Source organism: Beta vulgaris, chromosome 5 (assembly GCF_026745355.1).
Source record: "Beta vulgaris subsp. vulgaris cultivar EL10 chromosome 5, EL10.2, whole genome shotgun sequence".
Classification (NCBI taxonomy): domain Eukaryota; kingdom Viridiplantae; phylum Streptophyta; class Magnoliopsida; order Caryophyllales; family Amaranthaceae; genus Beta; species Beta vulgaris.
Window position 1 is genome coordinate 51,530,239 of NC_079206.1, and position 19,361 is coordinate 51,549,599.

Sequence of the window (19,361 nt, forward strand, 5' to 3'; positions counted from 1 at the left end):
TTTTATAAATTAGCATCTTGGTTATGCATTAGATTTTTTTTCTAGTTATGCTATTTCTTATCTCAAATTTGGTAATTTTGTGTTTTAATTAAGTACAATTGCAATTTAGAAATTATTGTTGTCATTTAATTTTCTAGAATTACCTTTGAGTTTGTTGTTGAGATGAAGAAGTGTTTTGAAGAGAGTTTGGTCAGTTTGAATAAGCATGCTTGGCATTGGTGATTTTATACGCTCGATCTAGAACTTGTGATGGTTTTGTATACGAGTTTTATGTTCGAAGACGCATCAATACACAATTATAGAAGATGTTCGTTCTATGAATTGCCTACAATGGGTAGGTTTTATGGAATTTTGTTTAAGGTGGAGTATCTATGGTTTTTGGTTGAGACATCACTTCTTGGTTCAAGGTGGAGTTATCTGGTTTGGTCATTTTTCAAGTCAAGGTGGAGATTTGTTAAGTTTTATGCCTTGAAATTCGTCAAAATTGGTTTTCGCAGGCCTGCCCGATCGAGCTTTCGTCGCAATTATGATCGATCGAACATCGTCTGATCGGGCCTGAGACGTCAGCAGATTTGAAGAATTGACCGCCCGATCGGGCGAATGTCTCCCGCCCGATCGAACAGCTGGGTTTTACACGGTTTTGACTTATTCCGTTTTGGTTTATCTTTCGGGGTTTTGTACGAGGTTCCTTATGTTATAAAAGGCTTCCTGGTGTCTATTATTTAACACACAACTTTTAGCCTCTAGTCTTTTAGGACTCCTTGTATTATTCTCTCTGATTTTTCTCCATTATAGTGAAGAATAAGCTCTAATCCCCTACCCATGGACGGACTGAACCACGTAAATCCTTGTGTTCTTTGTTTGTTCTTTTTATTGTTTTTCTCATCTTTATTATTTCATTTGTTTTGTTACGCACTACTAAAAGTACAACACCCTGTTTCCTAACATGATGTTATTTTGTTATTTATTTCATCTCATTTGAGTTTTTTTTTTTTTTTTTTACAAAAGAAGTGATAATATGTGGGTTGTTACACTAAAATCATGGTGTAACAATTTCACTCAAGAATTTGTGAATAAAAAAAGTAAGAGCAAGAATTATGATTGTTTCTTTCTTGGGACATATGAGGAGGAAAAATTGGAAGAAAAGACTATAATAACGACGTTTAGGGGAGAAAAAGATAATTTTTTTAAAAATTAATTGCCAGATTTCAATAATGCTTTTAAGTTGGTGTGCGGAACATTCTTTAAAATCTTAAGGATTCATAAGAACACAAAAAGCATATTAAAGATGTAAATTGTTTTAGAAACCCTACTTAACTGATAGGACAACGAGCAACCTCATAGTTTAGAAAGAGCACAAATTATTGGAATAAGCGGTAAAATTAGACAACATAAACCTACATTCTCCTAACAAGCCCTGTCCATCTCACTCTAACCTAACACTATCCTTGGACATTTGACACCAACTTAGTTGTCCCTTTTTTTTCTCCTTTTTTTTTTGTTTCCCTTTGAATCTCGAACTACATCAGATAGTTTTAATAAAGAACCCGACAATCTTACCGAATGAATTAAATTAGTCACAAATTGATTAAACTAATCACTAAATGGATTCAAGCCTGTTATTACGAAATGATTAAGTTGGTTACTAAAAGATTAAACTGGGTACTAAATAAATTAAACTAGTTACTATATTCGGAAAGGCGGTTCATTGTCTTCTTAACATTGGACTCGAACAGTTGCCTAATTTTAAATTGAAAATAAGCGGTCTCTTACAAGAACAACTAAAGAAAGAGTCTTACAGTCAAAACGTCTCCTTCCTTTTTTATTTCAAGAGTTGGAAAAGCACGAATCTACAAATCATGGATTTATGCTAGAAAAAGGAACTCGTATGTTTTCAAGTTTTTGTATCAAACTGACACCCTACTTTCTTCATGACTCGTGCACAAAAAAAAGGAGCAAAAATTAGAGACACAAGTAGATCGATGTACTCCATTTTTTTTTAAAAAAAAACTAGTATTTACATCTTACAATTACCATTTTCATTATGCCATCTCTTCATCTACTAAGGCAAAAGATCATGAAACATATAACTACATGGCTACACTACATCTATATCCTCGGTACAACTCATATTCCCACCTGTATATTTTCCAAAAATGAACGAGGATCTAGAAACTTGGAATATTTTTTGGCTTGTCAAGCCTGAATCTGATGCTTCAAAGGTGGAAAGAGTGTCAAAACATCATCTTGTGCCATATATCTCCAGATAAGTTCGAATATATCCTCTCAAGAAAATAGGTCCGGATATTTGGAGAATTGTTATGCACCAAACATGTGAAGCTAACATTTGGGTAAATCCATTTGATATGGGCCCAAACTAATTCCTCCTCTCTGATTGGTTGAGAGCAAGTTCTCCATTTAGCCTTTTTCTTTTCATGAGCACTTAACTCTTATACGCACCTACCAAATATGAACAAAATTCTGGAGATGCTAAGATGAGCGCAAAACTAAAGAAACTGCTTCAACCAATGGCAGTTTTCTGCATCCTCTTCTAAGTCACTTTTCATTTTATTCACATGCTGCAATGCTTGCTTCAAGTCCATCTGTTCTAGCGGTAGCTCAGCAAACTCTTTCAGGAACCGGTGAGCCCTTGCTGCACCCTCAGAGACAGCATCAGGATCAAACTCTCTCTTCCGTTTTCCTCGCATCTAAATGTGCAAGAAGCAAGTTATATCACACAGACCTTTTACTAAAACTTGTAAATTGTAAACACTGTCACAAAAACAGACTTAAAATGCAAGTTTCTGGTCAAGCAATCTCAGATCACAACTCAATCTACCAATTTGCACACTTTCCTCATTCCACTCGACTTCAAAAAACTCTACTCTACTTACTTCATAGATAAATACTAACATATCTCCCTCTAACCATTAAATTATTTCACTCCAAATCATAAACAGTTAACATATCTGCATCTAGAACCTTAGACTTCCACATTAACAGTATATCTCCAGAATTTTAAATCTGCGAAATGAATTCAATGATCTACATCATGTCTCTATTATCAAGAGTAATTCTCATCTTGTCTTAATATGATCAGGTCTCTTAATGTTGAAGTAGGCAAGTATTGACCTGCTTTTACTTTTCATGTGCACTATAAACATTCTTCATCAGTGATCCTCTTCCTCATTAAATGTTAAAACCACAACAATTGTTGGATCATCAAATCGTCATTTTAGCTCCAGAAGTCTAGGGATAAACTACACCTTATTTTTCTGACAACAAATTTTCTTGTGTAAACTTCATGCTAACCATCTGATAAATCCTCAAGTTCTACTGTCCTAACACGTTGTAGGGGGGAAACCCCCATAATTAATAAGGCATGCCATAACTAACATACACAAAGTAAAGAGAACATGTTCAATGTGGCTCAGCCCTCCACTTGTTCTATATCATTATCCACACTACAAAAGTTTATCTTTCGATTTTGATAGAGATAAGTTACTATACTATGCATGTCTTCTTTGGAAAAATATAACAGATTGTATTCCATCTCCACAAACTCACTATGTCCCTCTCACAAAGTATATGGATTATTTGTAGATTAATAGTTTAAGATTATTTCTATTGAGAAGGAGATAGTTACCTCTTTTGAAATATCATCAGCATTAATTGTGACAGGGGAAAAATCTTCCAACTCAGCAGCCTTTTCTCTTGCAAGAGATACAACCGTTCCAGGAAAATTGGCAAACTCTGCAACGTGAATGCCAAAACTTTGATCACAAGCCCCCGGTTCGACCTGAAGAAAAGCAAAAGTTGTGATAATAGCTCTAAGCTTCATATGATTTCCAGATATATTTTGAAATTTAAATTGACGATAAACTACCACATTTAGGCGTATGAAATGACTTTTACTTTCTTCCAGTAGACCAAATAGATGATGAGCTCATAAATATACACAAAATTAGAGAAAATGAGAACAAGTCTATGAAAAAACAGAATAAAAATATAAAACAAACAGATAGAGGTAAAACCAGAATACTACCTTGTACAGCATTGTTAGCTTGCGGCTTGACGAATCTATGTGCGCACTGACATGGTAATTTGTTACACCAACAATCTTTCTATTTGAAGGCTCTCCCCCTCTGTTATCATGAGCTAATGCCGTGAGTTCATGAAAGTGGGTAGCAAACAAAGTTGGTGCCTTGATGACATCAACAATGTGCTCACAAATTGCCCAAGCTAGGCCTGCACACAAAGAGTATTGTATAAGTGACACAACATGTACCTACTCAATATGACTTGGTTTACGAATAATATCGTACAACTGAGAATAATATGACTCCGTAAAGATGCAATACATAAGATAATATCTATAAGTATCTATAAGTAACTTAAGCCTCTGCTTAGAAGCTCAAATGACTGATTGCTGTTTAACATTTTAGATCGTAGCCACATCAAAAACTTCCTAAAAATGGGATTAGAAAAAAAATGAAATGATTACACGAAAGTAGGAGTGAATTATTATGATAATATTTAGGTCTAACATGCTCACCAACTAAAAATATAAATCAAGAGTTGAACTTCTTTGATATTATCCTTTACTCATGCCAGGGAAAAGGAAAACTTTCTGTAGTATGATTAAGCACCAAACACGACAAAAGCCCAGTCTAGACATACAACTTAGGGAAGAAGACAGAACCCTCATGAGCAAACCCATCCCCTTGAAAAGAAGCCCCATAAACAGCATAGGAAAACTTGGAAATAAGAAGGGAAACAATTCCAGAGGCATTTTGTTATTGAGGCATCCATACAAGAGACTTTACAAATAAAGCCTGAAGATTGGCATTCCATTGCTGTTATTTTATATGTATATGGTTACAATTATTTACGTTCTCTGTGCTTATGATGTAGCACCAGGCGGGCTATTAGCTAGTGTATATCATCTTACGAGAATAGAGTGCGGTGTGGATCAACCGGAAGAGTGTATATGTATTTGTTCTAAGGGGGAATCCTAGAGTTCCGTCCGTTTTCTGGGTTTGAGAAAGCGCCGATTTTCAAGAACGGGAATCTTACGATATGTTGGGAATCTCGTATGATAATCATCCACGCCTGAAACGTATTTTAATGCCCGAAAGTTGGATAGGATGGCCCTTACGTAAAGATTATATTGTCCCCAATTTTTATGAAATACAAGATGTTTACTGAATGATAAGAAACTTATTTTCACTTCTACGACATCAAATATCTAAAGACTATAGACTATTTATATGTTCTTTTCTAGATCAAAGAGAATAATTGATGTCACACCGGTATTCTATTATGGATAGAGAAAAAAAACAAATTCAGAATTCATTGAGATTCTAACAAGTTTTCTTTTGAATGAGCTAAGAACCGATAGAATGAACTCAAAAATTCTGTCAATCCACAAATCCAGTCCAAAACTAGAGCACCAACATTGCGTATATATTTCAGCATGATTGACGTAAACTAAGCCCCCTAACCCCATCACTTCCAAACATGGGTAAAATGTTTCATGCGTGCTTATTGGCTTATTGCATGGTAGATGAGACGTATAAAAAGTACTTTCACAATATTCTTTTAGTTCATCTAACGCTTTAATAAATTTTCCTCATCTATAGACTATAATTCTCCAGTGATTCCATCTTATGGGTTCCCTCCCTCCAATATGTTCAAGATGTCCTTTTGTAAACTCATTGATTGATATGGCAATTTGTAAACTTAGAAATACTTCATTAAAATGGGAACTCATTGATTGATGTCTTTGGCAAAAGTTAGACTCTCCATAAGGGACAAATATTATCAAATGGAGTATTAACATTTTACAATAAATAAAAAAATATTTTGCCTCATCCAAGAAAGTGTATATCTTTATTATCATTATCAAGGTAATTTCTTATATAAATTTATAATATGAAAATTCTTGTTGCACTAGATATAATTGATCGGTTTTTGAGACAATAACTGAATGATACAAGCGATGGCATGAGTAATTAAAAATTAATATATTATCCAGAGAAAAAGATAGTGAAGAAAGGAAGGTTGCACATTGGATTTTGAATATTATTCTACCAAACATTAAATGTAGCAATAGGTATAACTAGGAAAATGAGAAAGCATAAGATAATACTAGTGTTCCCTCCATCCCAAATTAGTTCAATCACTTATCATGACACATAGTTTTAAGAGATAAGTTGTTGAATGCTCATTGATTGTCATTTTATTAAAATTTTTAGATATGATTGTACATGTAGGGGTATTTTTTTGATTGAAGGAATGAGAAAGTAGGATATTTTATATTATAAAAGAGAAATAGTGTTTGGTGTGGTGAGCTAAAGGTGGGTAAGAGAGATGTACATGATACTAATTAGACCATTCCCAAACTAGAAGTGTTGAAACTATTCTAGAATAAATGAGAAAGGAAATGAATCTTCTGGTATCAACATGACATCAACAGAAGCAACAACTGCGGTTTGGGTTGTTGAATCATGAGTCTTGAGCAGCAAAAGCAAAATCTATTATATTACCAGAATAGTTTCTGGCCAACAAATTATAAATTTACACTAGTTGAAATTTAGGCTACAAATTTTGAATGGTTTATCATCCTTTTCTGTAAACTTCTGTAGTACATGTTTTGAGTAGGTGATTTCTAGAAAACGGTCCATGATCAAATTTTTGGTTTTCCAATGGGCATATAGGCATACTCAGATGGTGCATGTTAGTGAAATGTTTTCTTCTTACTCTTTATCAATGAATTGCAAAACCTTAAGCCCTAACATTTCCACTCTCATTCGGTATACCAAGTTCTGGGCTATTGAAAGCTGCAAAGGATAAGTCAAAACCTATAAACAGCAGCTGGAGGTGCACAGGCTCGCCAAGACTTTGTCAACTACTGTTATTTATGTGCTTGGCTAGTGGGAAACTGGTTGTACACTATAAATTGGGCTTCCTCTTTGTAGCTTCTTAATATGATAGGGGTACACTAGAATGTCTTGATTTAATTGTGGCTCACTTGCTAATTTCTTTGATGGATTTCAAGAGCAGCTAGGTGAAGGAGCTGTGGCGGTCAGCTTTATAAGCCATCCAATAAGTAAAAATGGTTTGAAGAAGTATAATAGGATCACTTATAATCAGGTGCCTGATTTTATTTGCGCGCGAGACTTGTAAATTCGTAACCCTTTAAACACTCGCTTGTGAAGCTCTCCCCAGAATGTTTCTGATGTGCTATTCCAGTGCTATCCTAATGTCTTCATAGTCTCTGACGAACTCTAATATTCCCTATTTGTATTCTCTTTTTTTTTTTTTTAAAGTATATGGCAAAGAGTGATATAAAAGCAGACTAGTTAACAGGATAAATCATCAAATATCTAATATCTTTTTCTAGCAGAAGTGCAGAACGAGTCATCCCTCAACTTAATTATATCATAGGATGCAGTTCTCGCCAACTTCACTAATACTTCCTCCGTTTTTTAATAAGCGACACACTTCGCCCAAAAAGGGAGAAATGTGTCACTTATCAAAAAACGGAGGTTAGTATAATGCTAAAATAATACAGACTTAAAAGCACAACAGTTCATGGCATGATTTTCTGCAATGAAAACCATGAAACAATTCATACACGAATTGTTTTCTTGACAATAACTAGTCTAAAGGTGTAAGCAAGCTGTGAAAGAAGCAAGTTGCAGGCAAAATTTTATCAAGTTACGAAAGTAAAAAGGTTTACTTATTGATAATTGATATAGATCAATATGCAATAATCTACATGCAAGAATAAGACCAACCAGATCGATTAGTAATGTGCAATAACTCAAATGCAGAGAATAAGACTACAAGACCAACCAAATCCATCATAAGTTGACGTCCCGCGTCCCAGTTCATCAATTATTATCATCGACTTGTCAGTTGCTCCTTTTAAAATTGATGCAGTCTCAAGCATTTCTTGCATAAAAGTGGACACTCCTCGCAGCTGTAAGAAGGAAGAGAATATGATTACAGCATAGAATTCAATATTACAACACTTTTTCTTCTGTTTTATTCTGTTATTCATCCTGCATTATTTATATAACTTTTCAACATGGTGTTTAAATGCAAATTACTCCTCTTTCCTGCAGCAAACATGCTCTTGTTCCACTTTCACTTATTCTTACAAGATAGATTTACATTGAGATCCATTCCTTCCATGAAATTGAATATCTTCTCTTTTTATCTTATCTCCTCAAATCGTTTTCTTTTCCTTTTTTTATTTCTTGGTGGTGAGCTTAATTTTTGCAAATGACAAACCCGTACTTTCTCACTCCTCAGCCATAAACATATGGGTTCCTTGTCCACTCTTTCTACTCTACCTCACCACCATGGCACCATATTCCATTTCATTCTCTAAGTCACTGGAGTTCGCCGGCGATTATATCAGTTTAAAAGATTCCAATTTTTATTTGTATTTCAATTTATCAAATGGGTCAAAAATTCCTGTAAGTAAACAATCAAAGACGAGTTTTAATTTTCTTTCAATTCCAAATCCCAATTATCTTCATATTGGATTCAATTTTGTATAGTTTGATGAATGATATATCAACCATCTGATTAATATGAAGTTGAATTTTCATATGATTGAGCAGCCATGGTTTGTACTTCATCTTCCTCATTCCTAATTTTTCCTTTATTTTTTTATAATGATAAACTTATAGCCTCATTATAGTTGTTTTTCATTTTAATTATCGTAGCTAATTTTTCATAATTCGTTATTGGTGAAAAACTCGCTTATAGTGATGAAGTATAGAATTAGAATTCTAAATTCTATCCAAACAATGCATTGGATTTGAAATAATGGATTTAGAATTTCTGAATATTCCAAACAATTGATTTGGAATTCAATATTTGGAATTTATAATTCCTAAACTGAAATCCAGGAATTCAAACGAAATCAACATTCCAAAACACTACCAAAAGGTGTTTTAACCTATATTCTTGTATTGTCAAGTGATCAAGTACATTTCAAGTGCCTACCTTTATTTTTATCATTGTTTTTTCACCTATTTTCCAAACAAATGAACTGAACAGTAGGAGCCCACATTCTAGATAATAAATATAACAAATTTTCTACTTCATAGAACATAAAACTCACTTGGCAGTCGCCAGCACCAACACGAGCAAATATACAGTCACGTACAGAAATGCTGGCTTTGTCACAAGGAACAAAAGATCCCACTTGTGCCATCAAAATATTAACACCAACCTAGAGCAGTAAACAGCTAGGTCAAAGAAATCCAAAACCATAACCCAGGTATAAAAAAAAAAATTCAATTAAGGAACCACACAGAAAATTTTTATAACTATGACAACTAACATGGACATATTTTTTTATGGCACAATTAACATGGAGATTACTTTCTAATGAAATTTAATCATTCCATTATTTCTTTTCCATGGTTTTGTATCTTTGTTGCAGCTATGATCACGATAATGCTCGCTAGAACTTCTTTCAGGGGCAATAGTGATTGGTTTGTGGTTTAAGTGGCTTTACATCTCCGTGAGCTCAAAAACTTCATAATGCGCTTACAATACAATGATGCAGCCAAGATTTAATACCTGTTCTTTCCTCTTTTATTTTTTTGTTTAACGAGGGAAGGGGGCATATCGGCAAAGTTCCAGCCGAAACCCATTACAAACATTAAAAAGATATGTTCTCAATCTTGAAATTGATGAGGACTTGGGATCTCAACCCAAGTCCCGATATATCATTTTACTAGTCAAAAGATCAGTGGGTTCACAACTTATAATGATCATGTTTGTTTCTTAAATATTTGGGGATGACATGGAGTAGAATCCATTGAATGAGAGAGAGCGCCACATGGCAGATAATGGCTTGATAACGCCTTCCAATATTTGTGTATAGATTAGATAAGATGCTAATCGAACCATCTAACCTTTCAAGCAAGAGTAATCAATATACATTCATAATACCACTTTAACAATTATAGTTGTTAAGCACAATTGAGATGATTTTCCAAATCGATAAATTAAGCGGAATGACGTTGAGCTGCGAGAAATGAAGATGAAGCCATAGGAATACGATATCAGTATGGGTCTACTATAGAAAGTGTACTGACCTGTCTAATGAAAGTGGATTTTCCACCCAGGTTAGGTCCAGTGATAATCTGGAACCAGCTTTGACCTCTGACCTGTTACAGAAGGAAATCTACTTTTAACTTAACATGCTTTTCAACTTAAACCAGCAGAGGAATACTTTCATTGGCTAGAACTACACTCACAAGTTTACAGTCATTTGGTATGAAATTCACCCAGTCCTGCGCCTCCACACAGGGGTGTCTACTGCCTTCCAATATGATATCTCCAACATCCTGAGGTAGCCAGTACATTGAAAGCATCAATAATTGCTCTCACACCTCATGTACATCACAGGAAGAAAAGCAAAATGGCCAGAGGCTTACAGATGGAGTTATATCTGGTCTTGTATAGGGAGTAGGACAACTTGTTGCCAAGTCAGAAAAGGCAAGCAACACATCCAGTTCAGCTAGCAATGCAGCTAGAGACTCAAATACCTGCAAATCCAAAACCTCCGTAATGCGTAAACCTATTCTAAGAAAGAGGAAAATGGAAAAAAATTAAATCATGACATACCTCAGAAAAGGTAGCAGCAGTGTGAACCACTCGCTGTACTAATTCCTTTTGGCAGTTCTTGTACTCATCAAGTATCCTTTGATACTGATCCCCTAATTTTTTGAGTTTCGAATTTGTAAATTTGACACCATCCTTTCGTGTTTCAAGTACAATAAACTGTGTGGTAAGCTTTTTCCTAATTCTTGGTTCCTCCTTCTTCGTGATTCTAAAAACATGTCCAAATTGTGTACCCTTCTCTAACTTTAGCACCTTATCAGCAGACAGATCAAGATCATCGGCAGTTTGTTTATGAAGACTGTCTATTTGTCCCTCAAGTGACTCTTGCTCATCTTTCAGTTCAAGGAGCCTTGAATCATAACCAGATGAAATCATGTATTCACCATTCTCAAGTTGATCAAGGTCAACTGAAGTCTCAACAAGGGACACAAACTTGTTTAAGTGATCATCATCACTCCAGATTCCAAGGGGTTCTGAGAACCTTTCCTTGAGTATTGCTGAAAATTGCCCATCGTACCTTCCGAGTGCACTTTTAATGTATGGAAGTCTGATGCTTGACTGGAATGCACAGACACAAGAGTATATGTATGAAACATCCACTGGCAAGATAGCATTTATGTGAAAAATGACACAAACTAGAAATACAGAAAGCATATGGTTCTTATGAAATACAGATAGCAGTACTTTGATCTGAAGAAAAATAGGAATTTCACTATACTCTGATGTTTAATTCAATGACTTGTAAGCACCAAAAAGCCAAGAACTAAATGGTCAATGGAATATGTGCCAGCAAACACAGAAAGTTCATAAGCACAAGAATAAGACTTTCCGTACCTGATAAAGCTTCACAACCTGCTGTAAACCAGCTCTTTTCTTCTGAAGATTGCGCGATAATCGTTCAATATCAGATATTCTTTTTAGATGCTGCCTAAGTTCTTGACGAAGTTGTATATCCTCCACAAAAGCTTGTACAAGATCCAGCCGAGCATTTATTTCACTCACATCTAATAAAGGCTGCTTCAACCACATGTGAAGCAAACGTTTTCCCATTCCAGCAGTACAGGTTCTATTCATCAGACCAAACAAACTAAAATTTTTGTTTGCATCATTTTTGCTCTCCATAACATTTAATGCTCTCATAGCAGCAGAGTCTAGCTTCATGTAACTGCCAAGATTATAAGGCTTGATAGTAAAATTTCCATAATTGCTTTCATCTGAAAGTAATTCTGCATAAGATAATAAAGCCCCCAAAGCAGCAGGAGCAATTTCAAGTCCTGAAACTAGATCACGAACTGGCTCAATTGTACCTTTGACAAGTCTTCCAAGATCTGGCACTAAATCCCGTGCCTTAAACTCAGATTTTTTTCTTTCGGTTACCATCACACCACATCTTGATAATGCATCAAGCAATCCCCTTCCTTCAGTAGACTTAGCAGCATCCACAGGGAGTAGGCATTCCCTGCAACCAAGCCCAACCAAAGCTGATTCGACATTTGTGAAGTGGCTATCATCAAGAAATTCAGCCAAACCAACAACTCTCTTAGTAAGGTCAACGTAACCCAGTCCAACTGTGCAACCATTTTCCCTGAAGTTTGGTAACAATGCAACAGTTGCAGGAGAGTCCTGCATTTCATTATTGGCAAACAGAATATCTTCAAAACTGCCTAGGTTTCCTGGACTTCCACTCTTCACAAGTCTCCAATTAGAGCCACTACCCTCATATAGCTCAACCGTGTGGTCTGTCCTTTCTAAAAGTAAATCACGGGCAATTGTTTCAAACATGCTTTTACTTACAGTTACACTGGATAGGGCATCAGAACCACTACCTAATTGCCGCAAGGCTGTAGTAGTGTGGTAATAAACCTTAGCGACAAAAGCTGCATTTTCTCCATGGGCAGTAAAGTAGTCCTGTTTTAGGCACATAACTTCTTTGTCAGAGGTTAGTAGCAGACCGGTCTCAACAGTTGATTGCAATTTAGCAGTAAAGAATGACTTGAGTATACGAAGCAACTTTATGGAAAGAACATATCAATCAAAGTTGGCAGGGAGTCACAATAAGTAAAATAGACACAGATTAAATCTAATGTGGATATCATTTTAACATCATTGCCTTTACTAACTAGATCAGGTAAGAAAAATGCGTTTAATCATGTAAAAACTCCAACTTCCAGCTTACTTACAGTATATTTGACAGGTAAGGCCCAAGGGAGGACAAATTCTCTGCAAATATCTTTATCCACCTGCTTCTTTTCATCCAGATACTCACTAAGCCTCCACACTAAACTTTGCAAGTGCGGTCGGAAAGAAAAGAGCAAAAACACTTACATTCTAACAAATGTTCTCTATGACTTGTGCATTTTTTTTCCTTTTTTACTTCACATCAAAGCTAAAAGGCAGCTTGCTTTAGGAAAGATTAGCACTTTAAAATTAAAGATTATCTCAAGTTTAGTTAATTGCCCACATTACTTTATAATAACTTTTGAATTCGCATCCCTCCCTCCTTCGGTTTTTCACATTTGACTGTTGACTTTACCTCTTCACGACTTCCCAAAAGTAGATCCAATGATGATACAAAATCTACCTATTACTAACTAAATGGTCTACATTAAGTGCAGCAAATCTTATAAAGAAGTTGGCGGTTGACTGGTTGTGCATTACACTATAAAATGTAGTGAGAAAACCAAGTCACCAGCAATCTATCCATTCTGTTACCTTAAGGATTTCCATGCCAACGTTTTTTTTTGCAATCAGATTACTTTCTTACAAGGAGATATATTTATTAGCAAATAAACTTCTGCTGTCACAACTCACAAGGGTATTAACTTCCTAAAAGTAAAGCACAACATCTAAAATAAATAATTCTAAAAGAAAAATATACTCCAACAATGTTTCTATAACAGTACAAATTTAACATTCTTGTAAAAGCCTATATGATTTAGAGAAACACATTAAAACTAACCCGACGATCGAAAAACCGCACAGCCCGCAAATCCTGGACATAGAACAATAAACCCACATAAGAAATTCTCAAAATTTTACATTTTGGCAAGAATTAATCGAAACGATTAGACGAAATAAGGCTCACCTGAGGTAGGGTTTTAAAGAATGACAGAAACCCTTGAGCCTGTTTTGCATCTAAACACAAAATAAAACATAATTATTCAAACAGAATTGAAAGATTAGATTATATGAACGACGACCCACTAAGTTAAATTGAAAAGGGAAACAACTAAAATCAGAAGAAGAGGAGGAGAGAGAAAATTTAAAATTAGGGTTTTACCGAGTTTGAGTTCTGGGAGCTTATTCTGGTCCTGGAAATGCAAATCGTCGTCCATTTTTGCAAATTCCTAGAAAAATTAGCAGTGAAAAAAGGGTATTTGAATGTTGAATTGGAAATGATTTTAGTGGAAGTGAGTTTATATTGTATGGATTATGGAGAAATGGTTGTGTTTGGTATTGGCGGGAAAAAGAAACGGCAGATTTTCGCGGGGGCGGGACTCGGGAGCGCACCCACGAATGGAGGTTTTATTGTTGTTTGGGCCTTTTGGTCGTGTTTGATATGGGAACTTGTTTGTAACTATAGTTTTGAAACCCAAAAAGTTCATGGAGGACGAAACTTTTTGTCTGTAGACTACGAGTAAGCCCATTGGATAATCTAAAAGTTAGATTATGATGAGAGAGGGAGAAAAATATAATAAAGAATTAGGAGAGAGAAAAAAAGAGGAGACGGAGAAGGACGATCATATCATTACAATGATCTGATCATTGTTGGATCATAGTTAAAGCTCATGAAAGAGAATAAATAGTAAGCTCCATGCATGGTCAGGCCCGGCCCTGAGCATTGTTTGGAGGGGCAAGGGACAAGGGCCCAAGGCCAAGGGGGCCCAATCCTAAATTTTTTTTAAAAAACTAATTAATGACCAAAATCAGTGAATCACGCGTACGTTTCTTCAAGCCTTCAACATTCTGAAACAAACTCTTCGAATTCCTTCCGTTCTACTGCTTCTTCACTCCTCTCTCTCTTTCCAAGATCCATTAAATTCTTTTTTTAATTTCCAAAATTTTCTTTAATCTCCATTAAACTCATTGAAATTTTTCATTTTTCCCAAAAAATTAGCTGTTAAATTTCCCTTAAATATGGCAACGGGAATTTTTTTTCTACAATTTAAATAGGAAAGAATTGGATTTTTATAATGCAATAATCATACGATATAGTCTCAATCAAGTGAAATTATTAAGATTATATGAAATTAAGATTATGAGTAAGGTTTTGGGGAATTTTTTCGATTCTGATTTGGCTGAGTTTAAGTTCTGATTTTCTGATTCGATACTAACGCCTCGTCGTCGGTGGTTGATGCGTTGTCGGATTGGCCCCTGCTGGAGCCTGGATCCCATCGCAGTCTTCGGTTGTTGTTGCCGCTTGCGAGTTGCGGCATACTGTCTGGCACCTGCTTGCTGTCCTGCGGCTGCTTTGGCCTCTGTTCGTGCTGCTGCCCCGCTGCCGGCTTGCCGTGCCGCGGCTGCCGCCTTCCGGTGGTTTCAAGGTGTTGTTGCTCCTTTCTCTTGTCTATAGTATTCTCAATTCGCTTGAACAACGGATTTATTTCATAGAATTACTATCAAATTTTTTATTTTGTTTTATTATAATTTTGCCTAGGGCCCCAAAAAGATTAGGACCGGGCCTATGCATGGTGAGTTGGCATCAATCTAATAGCATTAAGAAAAGCAATCCAATGGTTAAAAAGTTCAAAATTGTAGATCATCCATTGTGGGTAAGAAAAACATAAAAATTAATGATAGATCATAAGTGAGGTGGAAGAGAGAGAAAAATTAATGATCCAAATTTTTAGATCAAGCATTGTCTATGATCTAAGAACCATAAGTTTTACAAAAAAAAAGGCTTAGAATTTCATCAGAACTAGGAAATGGATGATGGATCATCTGCCTAACCCGATTTTATTAAGTGGGTGAAAATTCGAAATAAATGGTCAAATGGGTGATAAGTGGGTGACGGGTGAAGCGGATGATGGATGCGAGTAAGATTTTTTTTTCATACGTCACCCGACACATCACACGCTTAACACACATCCATCATCCATATTACCAATTACACATGTTTATTTACTTACTTTATTAAACTTTTTAGTTAAAATTTTAATAAGTATGTATCTTATGGTATATTTTTTTGTAAAAGTTGTAATATATCTCCTCATCGGCTAATCACTCGACCCATGGTGGATGATAGATGGATGGATGCAGGTGAAGTGGATGGATGCGGGTGAAGCTCTATCGGTCCACAACCCGATCCATTTCCATCCTTAGTGACAGGAACCAACTTACTCCAATATAAGTTTCAGAATCCCAACCTCCCAAACATTGTTGTTTTTGCCAATTTTTTGAGGAATTTATGAACCATATCATTAGATGTTGTCCCGGAGCTACTGAAATCTAAACCTCCTTTATGTCCCCTAAGGACCATCAATCCTCCCCTTTCAAAACTGACTCCTCTGCAATTTATCTAATGAGTTAAGTTCCATCCATCATCTACAATGGAATGTAACATTTGCCTTCACAATTTGGCACCTTTAGAAAAGAAGAATTAGTAGGTTGTTTGAAAAACAAAATCGATCTATTAACTGATGACAAAATAGTCATGAATGTTCTTCCTAGAATGCAGTCATTTTCTCTCAAGTTTGTGAGATATTTTCTCACATTCTTGTTGTATGTAATGTGTCTCTTGACACCTTTAAATAGGAGAGAAAAACCGTCTGTTGCTAAAGGACAATGACTCATCCTTTTACACCAATAGCTGAATAGTTTAGGATCACAAAAAGACAGAAACATTAATGCCTTAGCAGACTAGTACAACAGAGTATCAGCCTAGAACGTGGTGCACTACCACACTCACTCTACATACTAAGCTTACATTAATTGTAATTAGTAGCTAATCTGAGCTTCTTGCTTAATACTCCCCCTCAAGCTGAGAGTGAAGAAGGAGACTGAACTCCCAGCTTGTGAATAAGAGAGTTGTGTTGCTTAGTGGGAAGCACTTTTGTAAAGACATCTGCTAGTTGGTGATTGGTAGGAATATAGACAGGAGAAATGATGCCTGCAGTAGTTGTATCTCTGATGAAGTGACAATCAAAATCCACGTGCTTGGTCTTCTCATGATGCACAGGATTTGAGGCTACAGCAAAAGCAGCCTGGTTGTCACAATAGAGAGGAGTGTGAGCAAGTTGCCTGAGCCCAAGGTCTTTTAGCAGTTCCTTGAGCCACATTACTTCACACACTATCATGGCCATAAACCTATATTCTGCCTCATCTGTGCTCCTGGCTACAATAGATTGCCTTTTTAACTTCAAGGATATGGGAGAGGCACCAAGGAGGATACAAAACCCTGTAGTTGATCTTCTGGTAGAGAGACAACCTGCCCAGTCACTATCACAGTAGGCAGATAGTTGAGCTTGAGAGTGATTAGCCAATAGTATACCTTGACTAGGAGCACCAGCTAGGTATCTAAGAACCCTCTTCCCTACCTGTAGATGGACAGTAGTAGGCTTGTGCATGAACTTGCTTAATACATGAACTGTATAAGCTATGTCAGGTATGGTGAGATTCAAATAGATGAGCTTGCCAACAAGCTTTTGATATTCTTCAGGGTCATGAAGTACATCTCCTGCTTCACTAGTGAGTTTTAAGTGAGTGTCCATAGGGAGTTTCAAGGGCCTACAATTCTTCATGCCATATTCATGCAGCAGGCCAGGTCTAGAACATATTTCCTTTGTGAGAGAAAAATCCCTCCTTGCCTTCTGTCTACTTCAATGCCCAAGAAGTACCTTAGTTCTCCCATGTCCTTCATATGAAACTGAGAGGAGAGAAAGGCCTTGGCATTATCAATGCCAGCCATGTTGTTGCCTGCAATCACAAGATCATCAACATACACAAGAATGGTGGTAAAGTTATCCCCTTCTTGTTTTGTGAAGAGAGAGTAATCAGATTTTGATTGAGTGAATTGGTATTGCTCAGCTTAACAAACCATTGCCTAGGGGCTTGCTTGAGCCCATAGAGAGACTTGAGTAGTCTACACACTTTAGGTGGACCTGCTTGAGTACTCACAAGCTCCCCCTGGGATCTAACTTGCAATCTACTGCCATACTCAGTGTAGCCTGGTGGGAGTTTCATGAAGACTCTTTCCTGCAATTCAGCATGTAAAAATGCATTTTTAACATCCATTTGATGGACAAACCAGCCTTTAAGAGATGTTACAGCAAGTAAGAATCTCACAGTAGCCATTTTAGCTAATGGAGCAAAAGTTTGCTCATAATCCACCCCATATCTCTGTCTATTTCCCAGAACAACAAGCCTTTACTGGTACCTGTTCATACTACCATCTGCATTGTACTTGACTTTATATAGCCATTTACAGACTATGGCTGTTTTACCAGCAGGAAGGGTGGTGATTTCCCAGGTATTATTGGCCTCAAGAGCATCAAGCTCTTCTATCATGGCATGTACCCATTTAGCTTCTTGGATGGCATGTTTACAGGTTCTAGGCTCACAATGAGTGTCTACTTGACTCATAAAGCAAGAGAAATGGGAAGTTACAGGTGTGTTGGTCACCTTGTGTATGGTGTGAACAGGTGTGGTAAAGGAGAGATTAGTTGTGTGATAGTCAGTGAACCATTAGGGAGTTTGGTGAGGTCTACTAGATTTTCTAAGGGTAGGAGTAGGTGTTTGTGTGGGTTCAATAGGTTGAGGTGAATAAGTAGTATTAGGAATAGTGGCTTCAGGGGTATTTGGAAGAGAAAAGGAGGTTTCAGGTTCACATTCAGTGCTTGGTGTTATAGTAATAGGGGTGTTGTTGGTAGGTTCAGTTTGTGACATATGTGTGATGTTCAGGACTTTATATGGGAAAATAGTTTCAAAGAATCTCACATCTCTGCTCACAAACACAGAGTTAGTTGTCAGGTTGGTGAAGCTTATATCCCTTTTGGGTCTGAGAGTACCCAAGGAACACATAAGGTACTCCTCTTTCAAGAAATTTATCATGGACTCTGCTAGGGTTGCTAGCCATTGCAAGACACCCAAATATATTAAGGTGCTCATATTTAGGTTTAGTTTGAAACATTACCTCATAAGGACTCTTGTGTTGTAAGACAGGAGTTGGGAGCCTGTTGACAAGATGAATATATAGCTGTTAATACACAGTCACCCCAGTACTGAAGTGGCAGACCTGAGTGAAACCTGAGATCCCTTGCCATTTCAAGAATATTTCTATGTTTTCTTTCAGCTCTCCCATTTTGTTGTGGCCTATCCACACAAGATGTTTGATGTATGATGCCCAGTTTATCAAAGAAAGCCCTACACTTCTTATCATCGAATTCCAGAGCATTATCTGACCTAATCATCTTCACCTCTCTTGTGAATTGAGTCTTTGCCATGTTTACAAATTTTTCAATTGCACCATATGAGTCAGATTTGTGTTTCAGAAGGTGAACCCATGACACTCTACTATGGTCATCTACCATGGTGAGAAAATACTTGTGATTGCTTCTAGTGCTTACTCTATAGGCCCCCATATGTCTATGTGAATAAGATCAAAGATGCCTGTTGCTCTTGATTCACTTAGAGCATATGGTAACTTTGTAAACTTGGCCAGAGGGCAAGTGATGCACACATCCTTGTTCTTGTCAAAACCTTTCAGT

At 36.5% G+C, this 19,361-nt stretch overlaps 1 protein-coding gene across 1 annotated transcript; it reads right to left on the minus strand.

Annotated features, from left to right (window-relative positions):
* Window positions 1–1,979: 1,979 nt before the first annotated feature.
* Window positions 1,980–14,202, minus strand: LOC104908225 (DNA mismatch repair protein MSH2). Its single transcript, XM_010697321.3, has 13 exons — window positions 13,937–14,202; window positions 13,742–13,791; window positions 13,616–13,648; window positions 11,491–12,564; window positions 10,660–11,214; window positions 10,470–10,580; window positions 10,290–10,379; window positions 10,128–10,199; window positions 9,143–9,253; window positions 7,861–7,987; window positions 4,046–4,248; window positions 3,647–3,799; window positions 1,980–2,708 (listed from the first exon to the last, which is right to left on the minus strand). Exons 1-13 carry the CDS (start codon window positions 13,989–13,991, stop codon window positions 2,508–2,510), a joined length of 2,835 nt encoding a protein of 944 aa, XP_010695623.2. The 5' UTR covers window positions 13,992–14,202; the 3' UTR covers window positions 1,980–2,507.
* Between the last annotated feature and the right edge of the window lie 5,159 nt (window positions 14,203–19,361).

Excerpts from the sequence above, each read along its gene's own strand:
- LOC104908225 (XM_010697321.3), bottom strand. The coding sequence starts at position 13,991 with ATGGACGACGATTTGCATTTCCAGGACCAGAATAAGCTCCCAGAACTC. Across the intron at positions 10,380-10,469 it reads GACCAGATATAACTCCATCT|GATGTTGGAGATATCATATT; the intron begins GTAAGCCTCTGG and ends TGGCTACCTCAG. Across the intron at positions 10,200-10,289 it reads TACCAAATGACTGTAAACTT|GTCAGAGGTCAAAGCTGGTT; the intron begins GTGAGTGTAGTT and ends CTTCTGTAACAG.